Raw genomic sequence first — 18,168 nt, 5'->3', positions numbered from 1 at the left:
TAGATGGCATTTTTCATTCCACTGTAGAAGCTGGCTTCACAGAGACTCAGGCGCATTTTTCCAGGTGCTTTGACAATATCCACTATTTCGGTTTTGCAACACAAGTATAGCTCAGTAGTGGGATAACCTTCGTGTCAGCGCACTCTGCATTGTTGCCAAATTTATTCAAAACTGGCGGCGATGACGTCACCAAGATGGCGGCATGTAGACTTGACAACATCGCATGACGTCATCCATGATGGCGGCTTTTGGCCGGAGAATAGTCCAATTGTACTATGTCCACTAACCTAACCTCAAGAATAAATGGCGGGAAGTTTGAATTTTGGCGGGAAAATAGGTCAATTGTGCTATGTCCACTAACGTAAGCCTCCAGAAGAAAAAATGGCGGGAAGTTTGAATTCCAACAGGATAATGCATGCAAAGATGGTACTTGTCTTTATTATTATTCATTATCATTTATTAACATTGATTATCATTTATTATTATTTATTATCATTTATTATTATTTATTATTATTGACCTGCCTCCACTAGAAATTTCCCTACAAATTCAAATTCCAACACGATAATGGCTGCAAAACCTTACTTTTGTTTATTATTATTCATTATAATTTATTAACATTCATTATCATTCATTGTCATTTATTATCATTCATTCTCATTTATTATCATTCATTATCATATATTATTATTATTTATTATTATAGGCCTATCTCCACAAAAAATTGCGCCAAATTCAAATTCCAACACGATAATGTCACTAAAACTGTATTTCTATTTATTATTATCATTTATTATTTATTCAAGATGTCCAATTTTCTCGGCAAGAAAGCCATTTTCCTTACATTCATAACAAAATTCTATCACAAGTTCAAATTCCAATACCATAATTGATCACATGTAGGAGCGTTCTCCGTCACTCATTTTTTATTTCGCTGGTAGCTTATCATAATCGCGTCAAATAATAAACTGCACTTATAGTAACGTCCTTTGATTTTGAAGGGGCGAAGGGACTGAAGACTTTATTTCAAGCGGTACGTTCATCACTTGTTCTCCAACACAGTCAGCACACACACCTTTGATATCGCAGTGCAGTCACCACGACGTCCGCGCTCCAACTGAATTAGTTCAAATCCTGGCCAGCGCGCGGAGACACTGCCAACACCTGTCACGTGAGGCAGTCTCGGAACTGAATCACACAACGGTCGGTTGTTGCCTGCTACACTTTTGGCACCAAAGTTGTTTTCCTGGGCACGTTCAACCTGTCGATGCCGACCGTTCACCGTCCACCACGTGTCCTTGTGCGATCGAGAACGCAGTGCTACACTTTTGCTGGCAAAAGTTTGCTCGACAGTGAAATCCTCCATGACTGTATAACATCACGTTTGATCCGCACTAGAACGCTCGCTAATTAACTCGGTCTCGCGCGCGCGCCCGTGATAACTGTATAATAGCTGCGCCACCGCCCCGCCTACGTCACACACCCTCCATACATGCGACAGACATAGCCTTCTATAAATACCTGGAAAATGACTCTTTATTTCACACATTACGGTCATACAAGTGTGTCCCAACTGACTTCTCCATGCTCACACAGCGAAACTCCAGAGCGCAGCTGACGGATGCGCGGCCGGCTGAGCCCGCTCCACCTGCAGCTCCTTGGCCGGCTGACAAGCGACCAGCGGTGCCCGCACAGCCCCCACGGGCAGCGCGCCAGGTCGGCGGCGAGCGGTGCCTCAGGGTCCAGCCACAAACGGTCAGCCGCGCTCGCCTCTGAGTCCGACTACGTAAACATCTTTCCGCGCCCGCGAGCATTAACGCTGGACGTGATAGAACCTGTCGACCACGTGCTGGACAAAGGACGCGTTCCACCCCAAATTTATTTTTCTGAACAGGTCCGAACCTGCCGATACCTACCTCACACAACCGCCCGAGATGTATGGAAAATTGTATCACGTGACACGCTAAAAGCTATGTCGGTCCTAAAGTTCGCAAATTCTCTGCACCGACGGAAAGGGACCCACACGCTTGCTCTGTCCAAACCACCCTCACGCCACATACCGCCCTACCACCACATGTGATGGAGCACAAAAGAGGCCCTCATCCCCATAAACTTTGCAATTCAAGACCGATAGACAGGAACCTACACGCTCGAATGGAATGTTTTTTCTACCGAGTTGGAAACTTCCTTTACGTCACAACGCGCGATCGACCACGTGGCTCTGTCGGACACTAAGTTAACTGATCACTGATTCTCATTACTCAGCCCACATGCTTCGATTATCTAATCCAGGATCTTGGCGAAAACACACGTCCATACACATGAGCCATCGCGCACACCTAGCTTAGTACTTCTGCAATTGAATGTAACAAAGTTCGCATGACTATTTAATTAATCTGATCAATTAATTAACCTCTCTGATGCGGAAAACTCCCGCGTCCACCTAGACTTGGAATCAATTTTCGCCACTGCAGCACCCACCTGGACTTGAAATGAAATATTTAAAGTCCCTACCGACCACCACGTCCTTTTACCGACCCATGTTCTTTGGCTAACATGTACTAATGCTTGCTTCCGTTTACTAACGTGCACTAACCTACATTAACTTATATCACATTCTGTCTATACAAATAAGCCAAGCTTCAATTCTGATGGTCAGTTCGTGTTTCGCTACCAAACACAAGAAAATTGTGGCAAACGACGCCACTAACCTAAGTCACCTGTGATGACTCAAAATCGTCTGCTTTGCCTCTTTCACACACCATGAGCGCGAGACCGCCTACAATACAGTCTGAACCTTTATACTCGCTGTCGGACATACTCCTCTATAAATATTCTAGCTAAACTACGACCCTAATACTGTTGTTCAATCCACACGATCTAGCACATGGCCAGAGCACACCCCCAGTACCTAAGCCGAGCACGTTCCTCGCCCCATCTTTAGTTAACCACTGAGAGATGGAGATATGCTGCAATCACGACCCTCGCGCTCTCGTAGCTAGTCGCCTCAGCAATTCGATCTAACAAACCCTCCAAGTAGAAAAATAACAACCAACTCGAACTCTCTCATATTCTACATCGTCCCACAAATACTTAACTTACATTTTATTTACCCATTGAGTATACCTATCACTCTCACACAAAAAACACTCGCCCTGATATACCTGGTGTCATGTTGCACAGGCGGCAGCCACGCAAACAGCTCCTAATTTCAGTGCACAATATCAAACTGCTCCTAAATAATGCAGTAGACATGACTGTAAACACCATCCGTACTCGTAATCTGTCCAATTAACGCACAGCAAAGTAACTCAACAGACGCGCGCAATCAACATGACCCACACTAAGTCACACGTCCAACAGCTCTCAGTTCGCTCAAAGGCCTCTGTTCGACTCTTGAAACATGACTTGATGACAGCCGCATTCACACCTAACACCTGAGAAATTCATGTCACCGATACGACGAAGGCCACGCGAGTCGTCTGTCACCGTCCTAACTCAGTGCGGTCCAACACACATGTTAAGGCCGCATTCCATTGCTTGCCGGCCTATATGCGACGCATCTCCACCCTCACGTCTGTTGTCAGAATAGCCGAGAACGAGTTCACACACACACACCGTCCGCACACATCCCAGCGCTTCTCTCCTCTCACAATCTGAAACGATCATTTGAAAATTAAAAAAAAAAAAAATAAAATAAGAGCCCAGTCAACCTCTCCGAAATTGTGTACTGCCCACAAAAATAGTTAACGATCGCTTTCGTGTTTTCTCAGTTTATTTGTAAATTCAAATTCTTACCCTAACAGAACTTGTTAATCAAAATAATACTGAATGCGCTCCCCACCTCCTACGTTTCCAGCTCTCAAATACGCAAATGTTCTCAACCCTCCTATATCCCTGCACAACCGATTAATCATTCTTATTCCTTCTTATCGAATTTACTGGCCTAATTCCAAAGGACCCGTTATCGAAGCACCATCCTGATTTTCTTTCTGATGCTTCCTGTGCTTACTTTTACAGAGATCGCTAAATTACCTCCACAGCCCTCCCCCCCCCCCCCCCTCAATCTACACACACACACACACACACACACACACACACACACACACACGGTCATCCTCTCTACTCAGCCCATAACATAAGCATTAGTAACTTGACAATCCATTATATACAAACCCTACACAATGCAAGCCACATTAACTTTACAATACCCACTACATGCCCAAATTCTCTCAATTCCTAATGAAGCATCAACGGACGGAAGTCCCTCTCAGAACTGTTCCACAAATTCGGCGATCGCTCTCCCTCAACACAAATACGTTACTCTCTCTCTCCTTCTTCGTTGTCTGCTCGCTTTTTTTCTATAAAGTTATGCAGACTCATAGACTACAAGAACACACCAATTTTTTGTTTCTAAGTACAGCATAATTTTAACCACTGAATAACTAGAAACAAACAGACCAAAGAATTATATTCACACTCTCGAATACCGAAGTCGTTGATCTCATTATACTTATACAGTCAAATCTTACGATCGCGGTCTCATTTGATTGGCATTCCAGAATGAGCTAAGTATCGGAAATACACTCTCTTGCCCGCTGTTACTCTGAGAATATCTCTACCGTGCTTACTACTTGCTCTCTACTCGTCACATAACATAATCAATGTTAACTTTAGAGTGCAGTATATACAAACGCTACACAATGTAAACCACATTAACTTCATTTGACACAAACACCTTACTGTCTCTCCTTCCATACCTGTTCGCTTTTCTACAAACATCCTCAGACTCATTGACTGCAAGAACACATGGACTTTCTCAATAATATTACACCATTTTAGCTGTACTAGGCTACACCCTACCGATCACTAGTCATCATGATTCCCAAGATATAGACTTCAAATTAATTCCCTACAAACGCCGAACTTTATATATGTGCAGCATGCTGTAAACCACTGACTAACTAGAAAAAAACCTACGCAAAATGATATTTCCACTCTCGAATCCCGGTCTCAGTCATGTAACTTTTTCGATATCTTGGCTATAATTTACACGTCAGCTAAGATCTGTTCCTGGTCTAGAGAGCAGACAAGCATATCTAACACACCACAATCGATCTTTACTCAGCTAAATAAACGAAACAAATGTGCAGAAGTAGTTAACCGAACAATCTACATCCCACCTAATAACACTCTAACCCAAATCAATCATCTTCTCAAATTCTGACTTGATCACCAAAGCCGCCCAACACTTACTACTACTTCGCTATTCGGTCGTCTAGATGACATCAAAGTTCGCTCTTGCAGATCCATACACTCGAACAGGTCTCTGCATTCGGACAGCTGCTGCAGTTATTTATTATCATTTATGATCATGTATTATTATTTATTATGATTTATTATTTATTATGGTCTATATCATGTTACCTAACAAAACTGGCTCCACGTTCAACTGTGTTTAGCTCCTATGACAATTACCAGAGCGCTCTGTCATCACGCCAGTTGATTACGCAACTACCATTGTTCAAGACGGTTGCACCCAGTGCGAAACGTGTCGCCTTTCTCGAACCTGTATGCTGCATTAAAATTCCAACTTGGCTTTAGTCACAGCTGATCCCATTTCCAGATCTTTGCGCATCTTATATACGCAATTTAAGTCGGGGAAAGACATATCAGTTACCTTCTGCAGCCTGCCTACAAGCACAATGACCTCAGTTACTGCCACAGGACATTGTCTTGACCATTCGCCTGAAATGCAAGCGCCGGCGGCGGCATGTCGAAGACACATATCCGTCCATCTAAACAGCCGTCCACTAAGCCCCAGGACCAGCATGCCGCAGTGGGCCCTCTCTCTATACCTGCTCTCCAGCTATTGTCTAACGACATACACTGCACAGACGGATTCCTGAATAGTGCAGATCTCTATTCTCCCCTGCATCTCCAACTCGACATGTAAACAGTGTCTCCCCCAGCCAGCGAACCTGTCGTAATTAACGCTGCGCCGACAGTTCTGTCAAAACTCACTTTCTAAGCAAAGATGAGTATTCATTTAGAACAAATAGGCAAACACAACTCCAAGTAGAAGTCATACATATGATGAAAAAGAAAAAATGTTACCTCAATTTAGATTATCCAACATTTATTTTCATGTCCTAGTGATACAGTCGTAGATCAGTCGTGTCATCCACTCGCTCACTCCTTCTACACACGCTTTCACAGAACTTGTTCTATTTATATGCCACCCACGTTATAATAATTTTGAACAAGCATTTACGCCCTCACCTAGCTCAATAGAACATAATAATTCCTTTTTCCACAGATAGTCATATTCGGTGGACACTAAATTACGCATACATGTAGACCCTTCCCCCCTGCGAAATCAAAGGACGTGACTTATGTTACTATAAGTGCAGTTTATTATTTGACGCGATTATGATAGGCTACCAGGAAAAAAAAATGAGTGACGGAGAAAGCTCGTACATGTGATCAATTGTGGTATTGGTATTTGAACTTGTGATATAATTTTGTTATGAATGAAAGGAAAATGGCTTTCTTGCCGCGAAAACTGGACATCTTGAATAAAGAATAAATGATAATCATAAATAGAAATACAGTTTTAGCGACATTATCGTGTTGGAATGTGAATTTGGCGCAATTTTCTAGTGGAGGTAGGCCTATAATAATAAATTATAATAATATATGATAATGAATGATAATAAATGATAATGAATGATAATAAATGACAATGAATGATAATGAATGTTAATAAATTATAATGAATACTAATAAACAAAAGTAAGGTTTTGCAGCCATTATCGTGTTGGAATTTGAATTTGGAGGGAAATTTCTTGTGGAGGCAGGTCAATAATAATAAATAATAATAAATGATAATAAATAATAATAAATGATAATGAATGTTAATAAATGATAATGAATAATAATAAAGACAAGTACCGTCCTTGCATGCATTATCCTGTTGGAATTCAAACTTCCCGCCATTTTTTCTTCTGGAGGCTTACGTTAGTGGACATAGCACAATTGACCTATTTTCCCGCCAAAATTCAAACTTTCCGCCCTTTATTCTTGAGGTTAGGTTAGTGGACATAGCACAATTGGACTATTCTCCCGCCAAAAGCCGCCGTCTTTGATGACGTCATCGCCGTCATCTTGAATAAATTTGGCAACAATGCAGAGTGCTCTGACACGAAGGTTGTCCCTCTACTTAGCTCATTACAGCTTTCATCCCCAGTGTCAACTGAAAACGTCGGTTTGTTTAGTGTTACAAAAATAATGAATTTTATGCCGAGTTTTACTTGCCCATTCGTCTTTTTCGAACTATATTAATCTTTTTTGCTATATATATTAACGGGGACGGTAAAACACGAACAACAAACCATCTCCAGCAGTGACTGAACAGTGCTGCTGCATGGTGGTAGGAATCTCCACTGGGCAGGTAGACGCTGTCGCAGTGGCACTACTGGTAATCTTCGTGTTTCACTCTCCCTGTTAATACACGCCGAGAAATATAATATCGCACTAGACTAATTTGGGACCGCTGTATCGCATGGCCACATAAAATTCCACTTTAAAAGTCCTTTTTGTGTAACAGGAAACAAACCGACACTTTTCGTTGACATGGGACTTTGCACGGAAACACATTTGGACTGACTCCAGTTACACATTGCAAAAACAAAACTTGAAATAGCTGCCGAAACTCCAGAGAAAATGCAACTGACGGCTCTTCGGAGGCACACCATGTATGAGAAAAGGTGATCCGCTTTTAGCTACACCTTCGAATGTTTTCTTTTCCCCTACAAAATCCTCTGTTTCTATGTGTAACCACGCCAGTTGTTTTGACAAACTTTTGACATATACTTTTGCCTTTTCCCTTTCTGTAGTAGGTATTTGTCCTATTAGTTCCTGAATCGATAACATCACACCAAGTAATCTTGGAAAAAATAACTATGAAAATAATATCCAGTAACAGTGTTTTTGAGCTATATAAGTATCGTAGCCTAATTACTGCCTTCTCTCTTTACTAGCGTCTATCGCGACGTATGGGTCAGCTGTTTTCATAATTTGACAACCAGGACGATCTTTCTGTCACCGCAGTCGTACGGAAGTAGTGTGCACTGTCTCCCCGGGAATCGTGTAAAATTCGTTCTGTATGTTAACATGCTTTAACTGTTTCTGTGTCGTCCACTATGAGATGGTGATAGGACAGCAGTCCAGTATTTGTCCAAACGAGCGTGGAAAACTGCCGAATAACCACAGTCTCGCTATCTGGAAATCTACACAAATGGTTTTTAATGCTCCACGTAAGATACGATTCCGGTCACGCTCGCCTCCCTGTGTCACAAGCTGGTACGCAGCACGCCAAGGCACACGGCCAGGTCAGGCTGTTTATTGTTCCGTGTTGAGTCCCGTCTGCTACAATATATGAGTCAAACAGTGATCTCATCCGAAATACGACGTAATTCGAGTTTATGATTATGAATGAGCAAACGCATTTCTTTTCTGCTCTATAGGTGAACAGGAATGACTCATTGACATGCCTTGATGACACTGTTGATCTTGTGCATAAGTTGAGCTGGTTCAGTGAACAGCTGAATTCCTGGTCATATCAGATCACCAGGGAAGGCATGAAGAGAGTGACTCGTTTTCTGTATCCTGGACAGGCTGAAGCTGCGAAGGTTATTTCCAGAATGGATTTGCAGTATGGCATATATCGCTTATAAAGTGGATGTGTATCTGTGTGCGTTGAAGAACGTTCAGGTGGGCTATTCACTTAAAAAGCGAACAGGAGCATTGTGTCACCTGAGTCAAAGAATCCTGACTGTAATGGTACCATATCTGCCGATGTAGAGCGTGATCTGAACATTATCTACGATTTAGCATGTACAATCGCCTACTAGTCATTAAACTTGTGACTGTGGGTTACCCCGCCAACTAACCTATAAACACAAAAAGAAGTATTTCGAAACGTCGAAACTACATTTAAGACATTTTGAAAGGAATGATAAGACGTCTTACCCTTACAATAACCGTTGATGAGACATGGATCCATCACTGCGAAGCACAAAGTAAGCAACAGAGCACGGTGTAGAGACATCCACATTCACCTACAGTAAGAGCCAGGCTTCTGCAGGGAAGTTGCTGATGGCAGTGTATTTGAATATGAAATACCCACTACTGATTGATTACACTCCTAAAGGTTAAAAAGCGAAGAGTGACAGCTTCTGAGATCTACTGCGAGACCTGAAACCCAGAAGAAGAACGAACGGGACAGTGTAGCTTTGAAAAGATGTAATTTGGTTCAGGATAATGGCTATCTTCACACGCCTGGAATAACAACCCAAAGCATTCAAGATCTCAGTATTGACCTGGGAGATCACCCACCATGCAGACCTGACCTAGCTCCAAGTGATTTTTAAGTATTTTATCTAACCAAGGAGCAACGACGAGAAGCGAAATTTTCGTCATAAGACGAAGTTACGGAGGCGATGCGCGATGCATCACGACTGAATTAGGAAATTTATCAGGAGTTGGACACAGTGCATAGAGGTAGAGGGAATTTATATAGAGAATCAACATAACTTGCACTTGCCCGCATCTCGTGGACGTGCGGTGGCGTTCTCGCTTCCCACGCCCGGGTTCCCGGGTTCGATTCCCGGCGGGGTCAGGGATTTTCTCTGCCTTGTGATGGCTGGGTGTTGTGTGATGTCCTTAGGTTAGTTACGTTTAAGTATTTCTAAGTTCTAGGGGACTGATGACCATAGATGCTAAGTCCCATAGTGCTCAGAGCCATATGAACCATTTTTTTTAACTTGCAATTTTGTTTTCCAATTTTATATTTTCATGATCATCTTCTTCTTCTTCTTCTTCTTGTTTCCTTCCTTCCTCCTTCCTTCCTTTCTAGGCTAAAGCCTGTATCCTTCGGTACCCCTCAGTCTACCCTGAGGGTGTCGCTCCATCTTTTCCCTGGACACAAGATATTTCTCTCACCACCTGGTAATTCATTTCTTACGATTTTCACAATCTTCCTGTAATCCATCTTGTCTAGGTGTTCGTTCCATTCATGATTTTCTAATGATTTCACTTATATCTCGCAGCATCTTCTTAGTAATGCTTCAAATGGTTCAAATGGCTCTGAGCACTATGCGACTTAACATCTGTGGGCATCAATCGCCTTGAACTTAGAACTAATTAAACCTAACTAACCCAAGGACATCACACACATCCATGCCCGAGGCAGGATTCGAACCTGCGACCGTAGCAGTCGCGCGGTTCCGGACTGAGCGCCTAGAACCGCGAGACCACGGCGGCCGGCTTAGTAATGCTTCACAGAATTTTTATTCACGTGGTTTCCAACAGTCATTCTGTTTTTGATGTATCATAGTTGGTTTCACTACCGTTTTGAATATTCTTGCCCTTGCATCTGCACTGAAGAACCAAAGAAATTGGCATCTGCCTAATATCGTGTAGGGCCCCCGCAAGCACGCAGAAGTGGCGCAACACGACATGGCATGGACTTGACTAATATCTGAAGTAGTCCTGGAGGGAACTGAAACCACGAATCCTGCAGGACTGTGCATAGACCCATAAGAGTTCGAGGGGGCGAAGATCTCTTCTGAACAGCATGTTGCAAGGCATCCCAGATATGCTCACTAACGTTCATCTTTGGGGAATTTGGTGACCAGCAGTAGTGTTCTGACTCAGAAGAGTGCTCCTGGAGCGACTCTGTAGCAATTCTGGACATGTGGGATGTCGCATTGTCCAGCTGGATTTGCCCAAGTCAAACGCATTGCACAATGGACATCAATGGATGTAGGTAATCAGACAGGATACTTATGTACGTGTCACCTGTCAGAGTTGTATATAGACGTAACAAGGATTCCGTACCACTCCAACTGCACATGTCCCACAACATTACAGAGCCCTCACCAGCTTGAACAGTCCCCTGCCCACATGCAGGGTCCACGGATTCATGATATCCGTACACGTCCATCAGCTATATCCAATTTGAAACGACACACGTCCGACCAGGCAACACGTTTCCAGACACCAACAGTCCAATGACGGTGTCGACGGGCCCAGGCGAGGCGTAAAGCTTTGAGTTGTGCAGTCATCAAGGATACACGAGTAGCCCTTCGATTCTGAAAGCCCATATCGATGAAGTTTCGTTGAATGGTTAGCACGCAAACACGCGTTGATATCTGTAACAATTTGCGGAAGGGTTGCACTTCTGTCACGTTGAACGATCTCTTCAGTCATCGTCGATACCGTTCCTACAGGATCCTTCTCCGGCCGCAGAGATGTCGGAAATTTGATGTTTTACCGGCTTCCTGATACTCACGGTACACTTGTGAAATGGTCCTACGGGAAAGTCCCCACTTTATCGCTACCTCAGAGATGTGTCCTACCGCTCATGCGGCGACTGTAACACCACGTTCAAACTCACTTAGATCTCGATAACCTGCGACAGATACTTTTTGTATTATACAGGCGCTGGCGACCGCAGCGCCGCATTCTGCCTGTTTAGTTACCTCTGTACTTAAATATGCATGCCTACACCAATTTCTTTGGCGCTTCAGTGTATATGCTTCTTTTTCAAAACAGTATCATTTAGACACCCTGAAGCTTTATTTGCTTTTCCTACTTGTTCTCTACATCTACATCTACATACATACTCCGCAATCCACCATACGGTGCGCGGCGGAGGGTACCTCATACCACAACTACCATCTTCTCTCCCTGTTCCACTCCCAAACAGAACGAGGTAAAAATGACAGCTATAAGCCTCTGTACGAGCCCTAACCTCTCTCATCTTATCTTTGTGGTCTTTCCGCGAAATATAAATTGACGGCAGTAAAATTGTACTGCAGTCAGCCTCAAATGCTGGTTCTCTAAATTTCCTGAGTGGCGATTCACGAAAAGAACACCTCCTTTCCTCCAGAGACACCCACCCGAGCTCCTGAAGCATTTCCGAAACACTCACGTGATGATAAAACCTACCAGTAACAAAACTAGCAGCCCGCCTCTGAATTTCTTCATGTCCTCCCTCAAACCGACCTGATAGGAATCCCAAACGCTCGAGCAATACTCAAGAATAGGTCGTGTTAGTGTTTTATAAGCCGTCTCCTTTACAGATGAACCACATCTTCCGAAAATTCTGCCAATGAACCGAAGACGACTACCCGCCTTCCCCACAACTGCCATTACATGCTTGTCCCACTTCATAACGCTCTGCAATGTTACGCCAAAATATTTAATCGAACTGACTATGTCAATCGCTACACTACTAATGGAGTATTCAAACATTACGGGATTCTTTTTCCTATTCGTCTGCATTAATTTACATTTATCTATATTTAGAGTTAGCTGCCATTCTTTACACCAATCAGAAATCCTGTCCAAGTCATCTTGTATCCTCCTACAGTCACTCAACGAGGACACCTTCCCGTATACCACAGGATCATCAGCAAACAGCCACACATTGCTATCCACGCTATCCAAAAGATCATTTATGTAGATAGAAAACAACAGCAGAACTACCACACTTCCCTGGGGCACTCCAGATGATACCCTCACCTCCTATGAACACTCACCATCGAGGACAACGTACCGGGTTCTATTACTTAAGAAGTCTTCGAGCCACTTGCTTCCTTTCGACGTTTCCATTGCTGGACAGTTCAATAACAAGATATTTAAACGTCATTTTTCTGTCCATCTCTAGTTGTATCTAACTGGATCCACAGATTTTGTCATACGACTGGTTGTTTCTGTGGATATGACCCTATTTATGGTTCCGTTTGCCACGTTAAATATGTGTAAAAATGCCTGCGGATTATGTTCGCTGTATGCTAGCAGAACTGCATCGTTGGCACAAAAAATTGTCTTTATTTCCTATCTATCTCAGAGTTCTCCCTGTTCTTGTTTAGATTTAGTTGCGATTGTTATTCGGTGAGTGATGGAGCACTGTTTTTGCAGCAGCTACGGCGCTGTTACAGGCGGCGTCGCTGGGGGAGTCGGGCCCGCTGCGTCGCTTCCGCAGCCGGCTGCTGCGAGTGCCGGCGCCGGGATGCGAGCGCGAGGCCTTCGGCTCGGACGGCTACTGGGCGTGCGCGGTGCGCCATCTGGCCTTCAACCTGCACCACCAGGCGGGCACCTGCGCCATGGGCGCCGTCGTCGACAGCCGGCTGCGCCTGCGCGGCGTGCGGCGAGCGCGCGTCGTCGACGCCTCCGTCATGCCCACCGTGCCCTCGGGACACACCGCCGCGCCCGTCTACATGATCGCCGAGAAGGCAGCCGACATGATCAAGCAGGACTGGGGGCAGCCCGTCCAGTAGCTCTCTCCAAAAGACGACCCGTCGGCAAGTTTCGTGGCACAAACCAGAGGCTCCCATCCAGCATTTTGCCAAATATCGGACTGGTGCATGCTGCGCTATAGCGTCTACAACATTCCTCCTGCAGACTGACATCTGTAAATTGTGAACTACTCTCAAAGAAACTATTCTATTTCCTTGAGAGTACGCAAAAGTTGATTTTCGAGTGTACAACAAACTGGATCGATAATAATAAGTTTTAACGACGGTGTTCCAATAACATCTTCTCAGAATGAGATTTTCACTTTGCAGCGGAGTGTGCGCTGATATGAAACTTCCTGGCAGGTAGGAGACGAGGTACTGGCAGAAGTAGAGGTGTGAGGACGGGGCGTGAGTCGTGCTTGGGTAGCTCAGTTCGTAGAGCACTTGCCCGCAAAAGGCAAAGATCCCGAGTTCGAGTCTCAGCCTGGCACACAGTTTTAATCTGTCATGAAGTTTCATATCAGCGCACACTCCGCTGCAAAGTGAAAATCTCAAACTGGAAACATCCCCCAGGCTGTGGCTAAATCCATGTCTCCGCAATATTCTTTGTTTGAGGAGTGCTAATTCTGCAAGGTTCGCAGGAGAGCTTCTGTTAAGTTTGGAAGGTAGGATACGAGGTACTGGCAGAAGTAGAGGTGTGAGGACGGGGCGTGAGTCATGCTTGGGTAGCTCAGTTGGTAGAGCACAAGCCCGCAAAAGGCAAAGGTCCCGAGTTCGAGTCTCAGTCCGGTACACAATTTTAATCTACCAGGAAGTTTAACATCTTCTCAGTTTGCAAGCCGCTTCACTCCAATTAATAAACTCGAGCTTTCGATAGTTGTGTCTGCCATCGACTTTCGTTCTTTCTTTCTCGGGGCCTGTGTCCAGCTCCGACATGAGGTCTGCTTTGTCAGTACGGATTTTGCACTGTTAATGGCAGAGGATGGTGGGATGCCTTTCCTGACGCCACCCCGAACATCCCTGGGACGAAAGTAGTGTACCCCAACTGTCTGTTTTTGAGGCGTGTAACTGAGGCGGAACTTGAGGACCAGCCTGGTATTCACTTAGCGGGATGTGGAAAACCGCCTAAAAACCACAATCAGGGCTGACCGGCATACCGGCCCGCGTCGTTAATCCGCCGAGCGGATTCGATCCGGGGCCGGCGCGCCTACCAGAGTCCAGTAAGCAGCGCAATAGCGCTCTGGCTACCCTGGCGGGTCTTGAGTCTGCCATCGACGTCAGGAGTTAAAATCACTGACTGCCGGGGCCGACACGATATTCTGCTAAGGAGTCTGCCATAATCAACCATCATTACGTATTTCTCTCTTACAGGGGGCGGAAAGCAGAACTTCTCTCACCGAGAGATTTAGCACACTGTTAGCACTCTGGACTCGCTTTCTGGAAGACTACGGTTCAAAAAGAGAATGGACGAAAATTGTTTGATTGAAACTTCAGTTGGATCACTTTCAATATACTCCGTCCTAACTCTGTTACTGCAATTAGCTGATTTCTCCTATAGTGTCTTAGTGGGACATTGTTAGGAGTTTCAGTCCCCTAATTGCAGAGATGTCAATCGAAGCGCAGCTTCCAGTAGCGCCAATTAGCAGCCGCTCGGCGCTTGAGTAGCTGTCACTAGAAACAGAAACTCACAGAACTCCGCCATCACCCTCGTCCTCCCCCCCCCCCCCCCCCCCGCCCGTGTTTCCTTGATCGTCTATAGTTAACACAGGATCTCTTAACTGACGACCAATTTGCTTTTAGAAAAGTAAAGGTACCAGAGACGCTGCTCTGACGTTGCGGTTGACAATGGAAATAAGACTAAAGAAAAATCAATACACATCTATAAGATCCGTCGCCCTGGAAAAAGCGTTCTACGTTGTCAAATGGTACAAGATGTTCGAAATTCTGAAAATAATAGGTTGACATTATGTGGAGAGAGGCGTAATATACAGTTTGCAAAAACGTCAAGAGGGAACAATAAGAGTGAAGACCAAGAACAAAGGGCTCGGACTAAAAAGAGTGTAAGACAGCGACGTTGCATTTCCCCCTTTCCCCCTACTTTTCAATCTATAGACTGCAGAAGCAGTGACGGAAGTAAACGAAAGGTCGAAGAGTGGAACTAGAATTCAAGGTGAAAGCATATAAATTCAAGATACACTGATGACGCGGCTATTCTCGGAGAATGTGAATAAGAATTACAGTATTTGTTTAATGTAATGGGTATAGAATATGACTAAGAGTTAGTAAAAGAAAGATGAAAGTAACGAGAAGTAGCAGAAATGAGAAGAGCGAAAAGCTTAACACCAAAATTGTGGAGCACGGAATAGACGAAATTAAGGAATTCTGTTACCTAGCCAGGAAAATTGCCCATGCTGGACGGAGAAAGGACGACTTAAAAAGCACACTAGATCATGCAAAAAGAGTATTCCTGGCCAAAAGAAGTCTATTATTTTCAAACATAGACCTTTATTTGAGGAAGAAATTTCTGAGAATATACGGTTGCAGCACAGAATTTTTTGGTAATAAAATATGGACTGTCGGAAAAGGGGAACAGAAAGAATCGGAGAATTTGACATGTGGTACTACAGAAAATGTTAAAAATTACGTGACTGATAAGGTAAGAAATGATGAGGTTCTGCACAGAGTCAAAGAGGAATGGAATATATGGAAAACACTGACAAGAAGAAAGGACAGAATGATAGTACATCGGTTAATACATCAGGCAATAACTTCTGTGCTTCTAGAGGGGACTGTAGAGGGTATGAAGACAGAGTTTGGAATACGTCCAGCAGATAATTGAGGATGTAGGTTTGAAAATGCTACTCTGAGATGAAGATTTTGGCGCAGGAGCAAAATTCGTGGTGGGATGCTTCAAACCAGAATAAAACCGTTAACAGAGTCGTCATCACTGAGTCGAACGGAAAGACAGCAAGAAATTTTGCGAGATGGCGTTGGAAGAGCCTGAAGACCCTGCACACTGTACTTCCTCCTACTTTCGGATGTGTTTCTTTACACTCCAATAATACAGTATCATCGGTCATTAGCGTATCTTCGTGTACCTGTGTTATGAACTGCAATATGCCTACAAAGGTGATAAAAGACAGACATAGAATTTAATTCTCCGATTAACTACACATTTGAAGGAAAGGAGCTAATATTAGATTCGTTCTCATGGAAGTCACTGAAATAGAAGTACGAGTTTGGTCACAGTTTTGAGACCACAAAAAGTGAGTAAATACGAATTACATACAGCTCTTGGCCACAAACACTCACAAAATTATAAAACTCATTAGGAGAAACATGTCCTCACAATCAACAAGCAGCGACATTATTGGAAAAGAATTATGATAGCCTAGTAAAGAATCGCCCCAAAATATCTGTGTCGACAGCAAAAATTAACACATAAATTAGTAGCAATACGATAAATACCATCAATAAAGTATAAAATAATCAGAAAGCCAATAGTGTCGTTTTAGAACAGAAGTTTTAGTTCTAAATTTTATAAAGCCATGTATTGTGAAAACTCCTTTTTACTTGCCTATGACAAACTGTACTAAATTACCAACTGAACTGCAGATAACAGACAGCTAAATGAACATCACTATGTGCTTTTAAAACTCGCATTTTATTAACATGGTTTGAATATATTGACCACAACCCCAGCAATACATCTCCTGTCATGTGACATTGAAGGGAAGCTACTGATAGTAAAACTTCACTGGTACACGTACTGAGGGCGACCAACTCTTCCTTATTTCCCGGGATCTCCCGTATTATACCATTATTATTTTAATCCTTTCGACTCTCTTATTGTCCGCTTGTTTCTCCCATATATTTCGTCAGTGATCAATGTTATAATAAATATTAATTCCGTGAAGTTCTATTGATAGTTCAGTTTGCCTGACCGATATACAGTATTTGATCAAAAGTATCCAGAACCCCAAAAAAATACGTTTTTCAAATTAGGTGCATTTTACTGCCTCCTACTGCCAGGTACTTCATGTCAGCAACCTCAGTAGTCATTAGACATCGTGAGAGAGCAGAATGGGCGCGGAACTCACAGACTTCGAACGTGGTGAGGTGATTAGGTGTCACTTGTGTGATGCGTCTATACAAGAGATTTACACTCCTAAACGTCCCTAGGTCCTAGTAGTCTACGCCTCGCTTGGTGTAAGGAGCGTAAACATTGGACGATTGAATAGTGGAGAAACGTTGTGTGGAGTGAAGAATCACGGTACACAATGTGGCGATCCGATGTCGGGCTGTGGGTATGGCGAATTCCCGGTGAACGTCATCTGGCAGCGTGTGTAGTGACAACAGTAAAATTCGGAGTCGGTGGTGTTATGTTGTGGTCGTGTATTTCATGGAGGGGCTTGCACCCCTTGTTGTTTTGCGTGGCACTATCACAGCACAGGCCTACAGTGATGTTTCAATTAAAGTTCTTTATTCACTCACAAGAAATTCATCATCAGATGAGTGGAGTATATAACGAAAACATAGGCGATAGGATGGTACTAAGGGGTCGAAAGCTTTCAAAGCTGGCCATAGGAATGCGCATGACGAGGAACAAAGTGGACTACCTTCAGCCATTTCTGACGATTTGGTGCAAAAAGTTGATGAAAAAGTGAGAGAGAACAGAAGCTTCGCGATTTCGACTTTGTATGACGAGATTCATCAAGTTTGACGAAGTGTGCTTTTTATAACTGTTAGGGAACTCTTAAATTATGGGAAATTATGGTACCAAATATGTTTGCTGAGGTGCAGAAAGCAGGCGTTTAGTCAGTTCGTAGAGTGTTGACGAATTTTTAAGCAAAATGCTCGC

At 43.7% G+C, this 18,168-nt stretch overlaps 1 protein-coding gene across 1 annotated transcript in view; it reads left to right on the top strand.

Annotated features, from left to right (window-relative positions):
• Positions 1–13,349, top strand: part of LOC126344954 (glucose dehydrogenase [FAD, quinone]-like) — a 125,049-nt gene extending 111,700 nt beyond the window's left edge. The window contains exon 5 of the mRNA XM_050002067.1: positions 12,991–13,349. Coding sequence (XP_049858024.1) covers positions 12,991–13,349 — 359 coding nt within the window. The remainder of the gene's footprint in view (positions 1–12,990) is intronic.
• Positions 13,350–18,168: the final 4,819 nt, after the last annotated feature.

The sequence above is a fragment of the Schistocerca gregaria genome, chromosome 1 (genome assembly GCF_023897955.1).
Source record: "Schistocerca gregaria isolate iqSchGreg1 chromosome 1, iqSchGreg1.2, whole genome shotgun sequence".
NCBI lineage: Eukaryota > Metazoa > Arthropoda > Insecta > Orthoptera > Acrididae > Schistocerca > Schistocerca gregaria.
The sequence above is the reverse complement of the archived record's forward strand: the minus strand, read 5'-3'. Positions and strand labels throughout refer to the sequence as shown.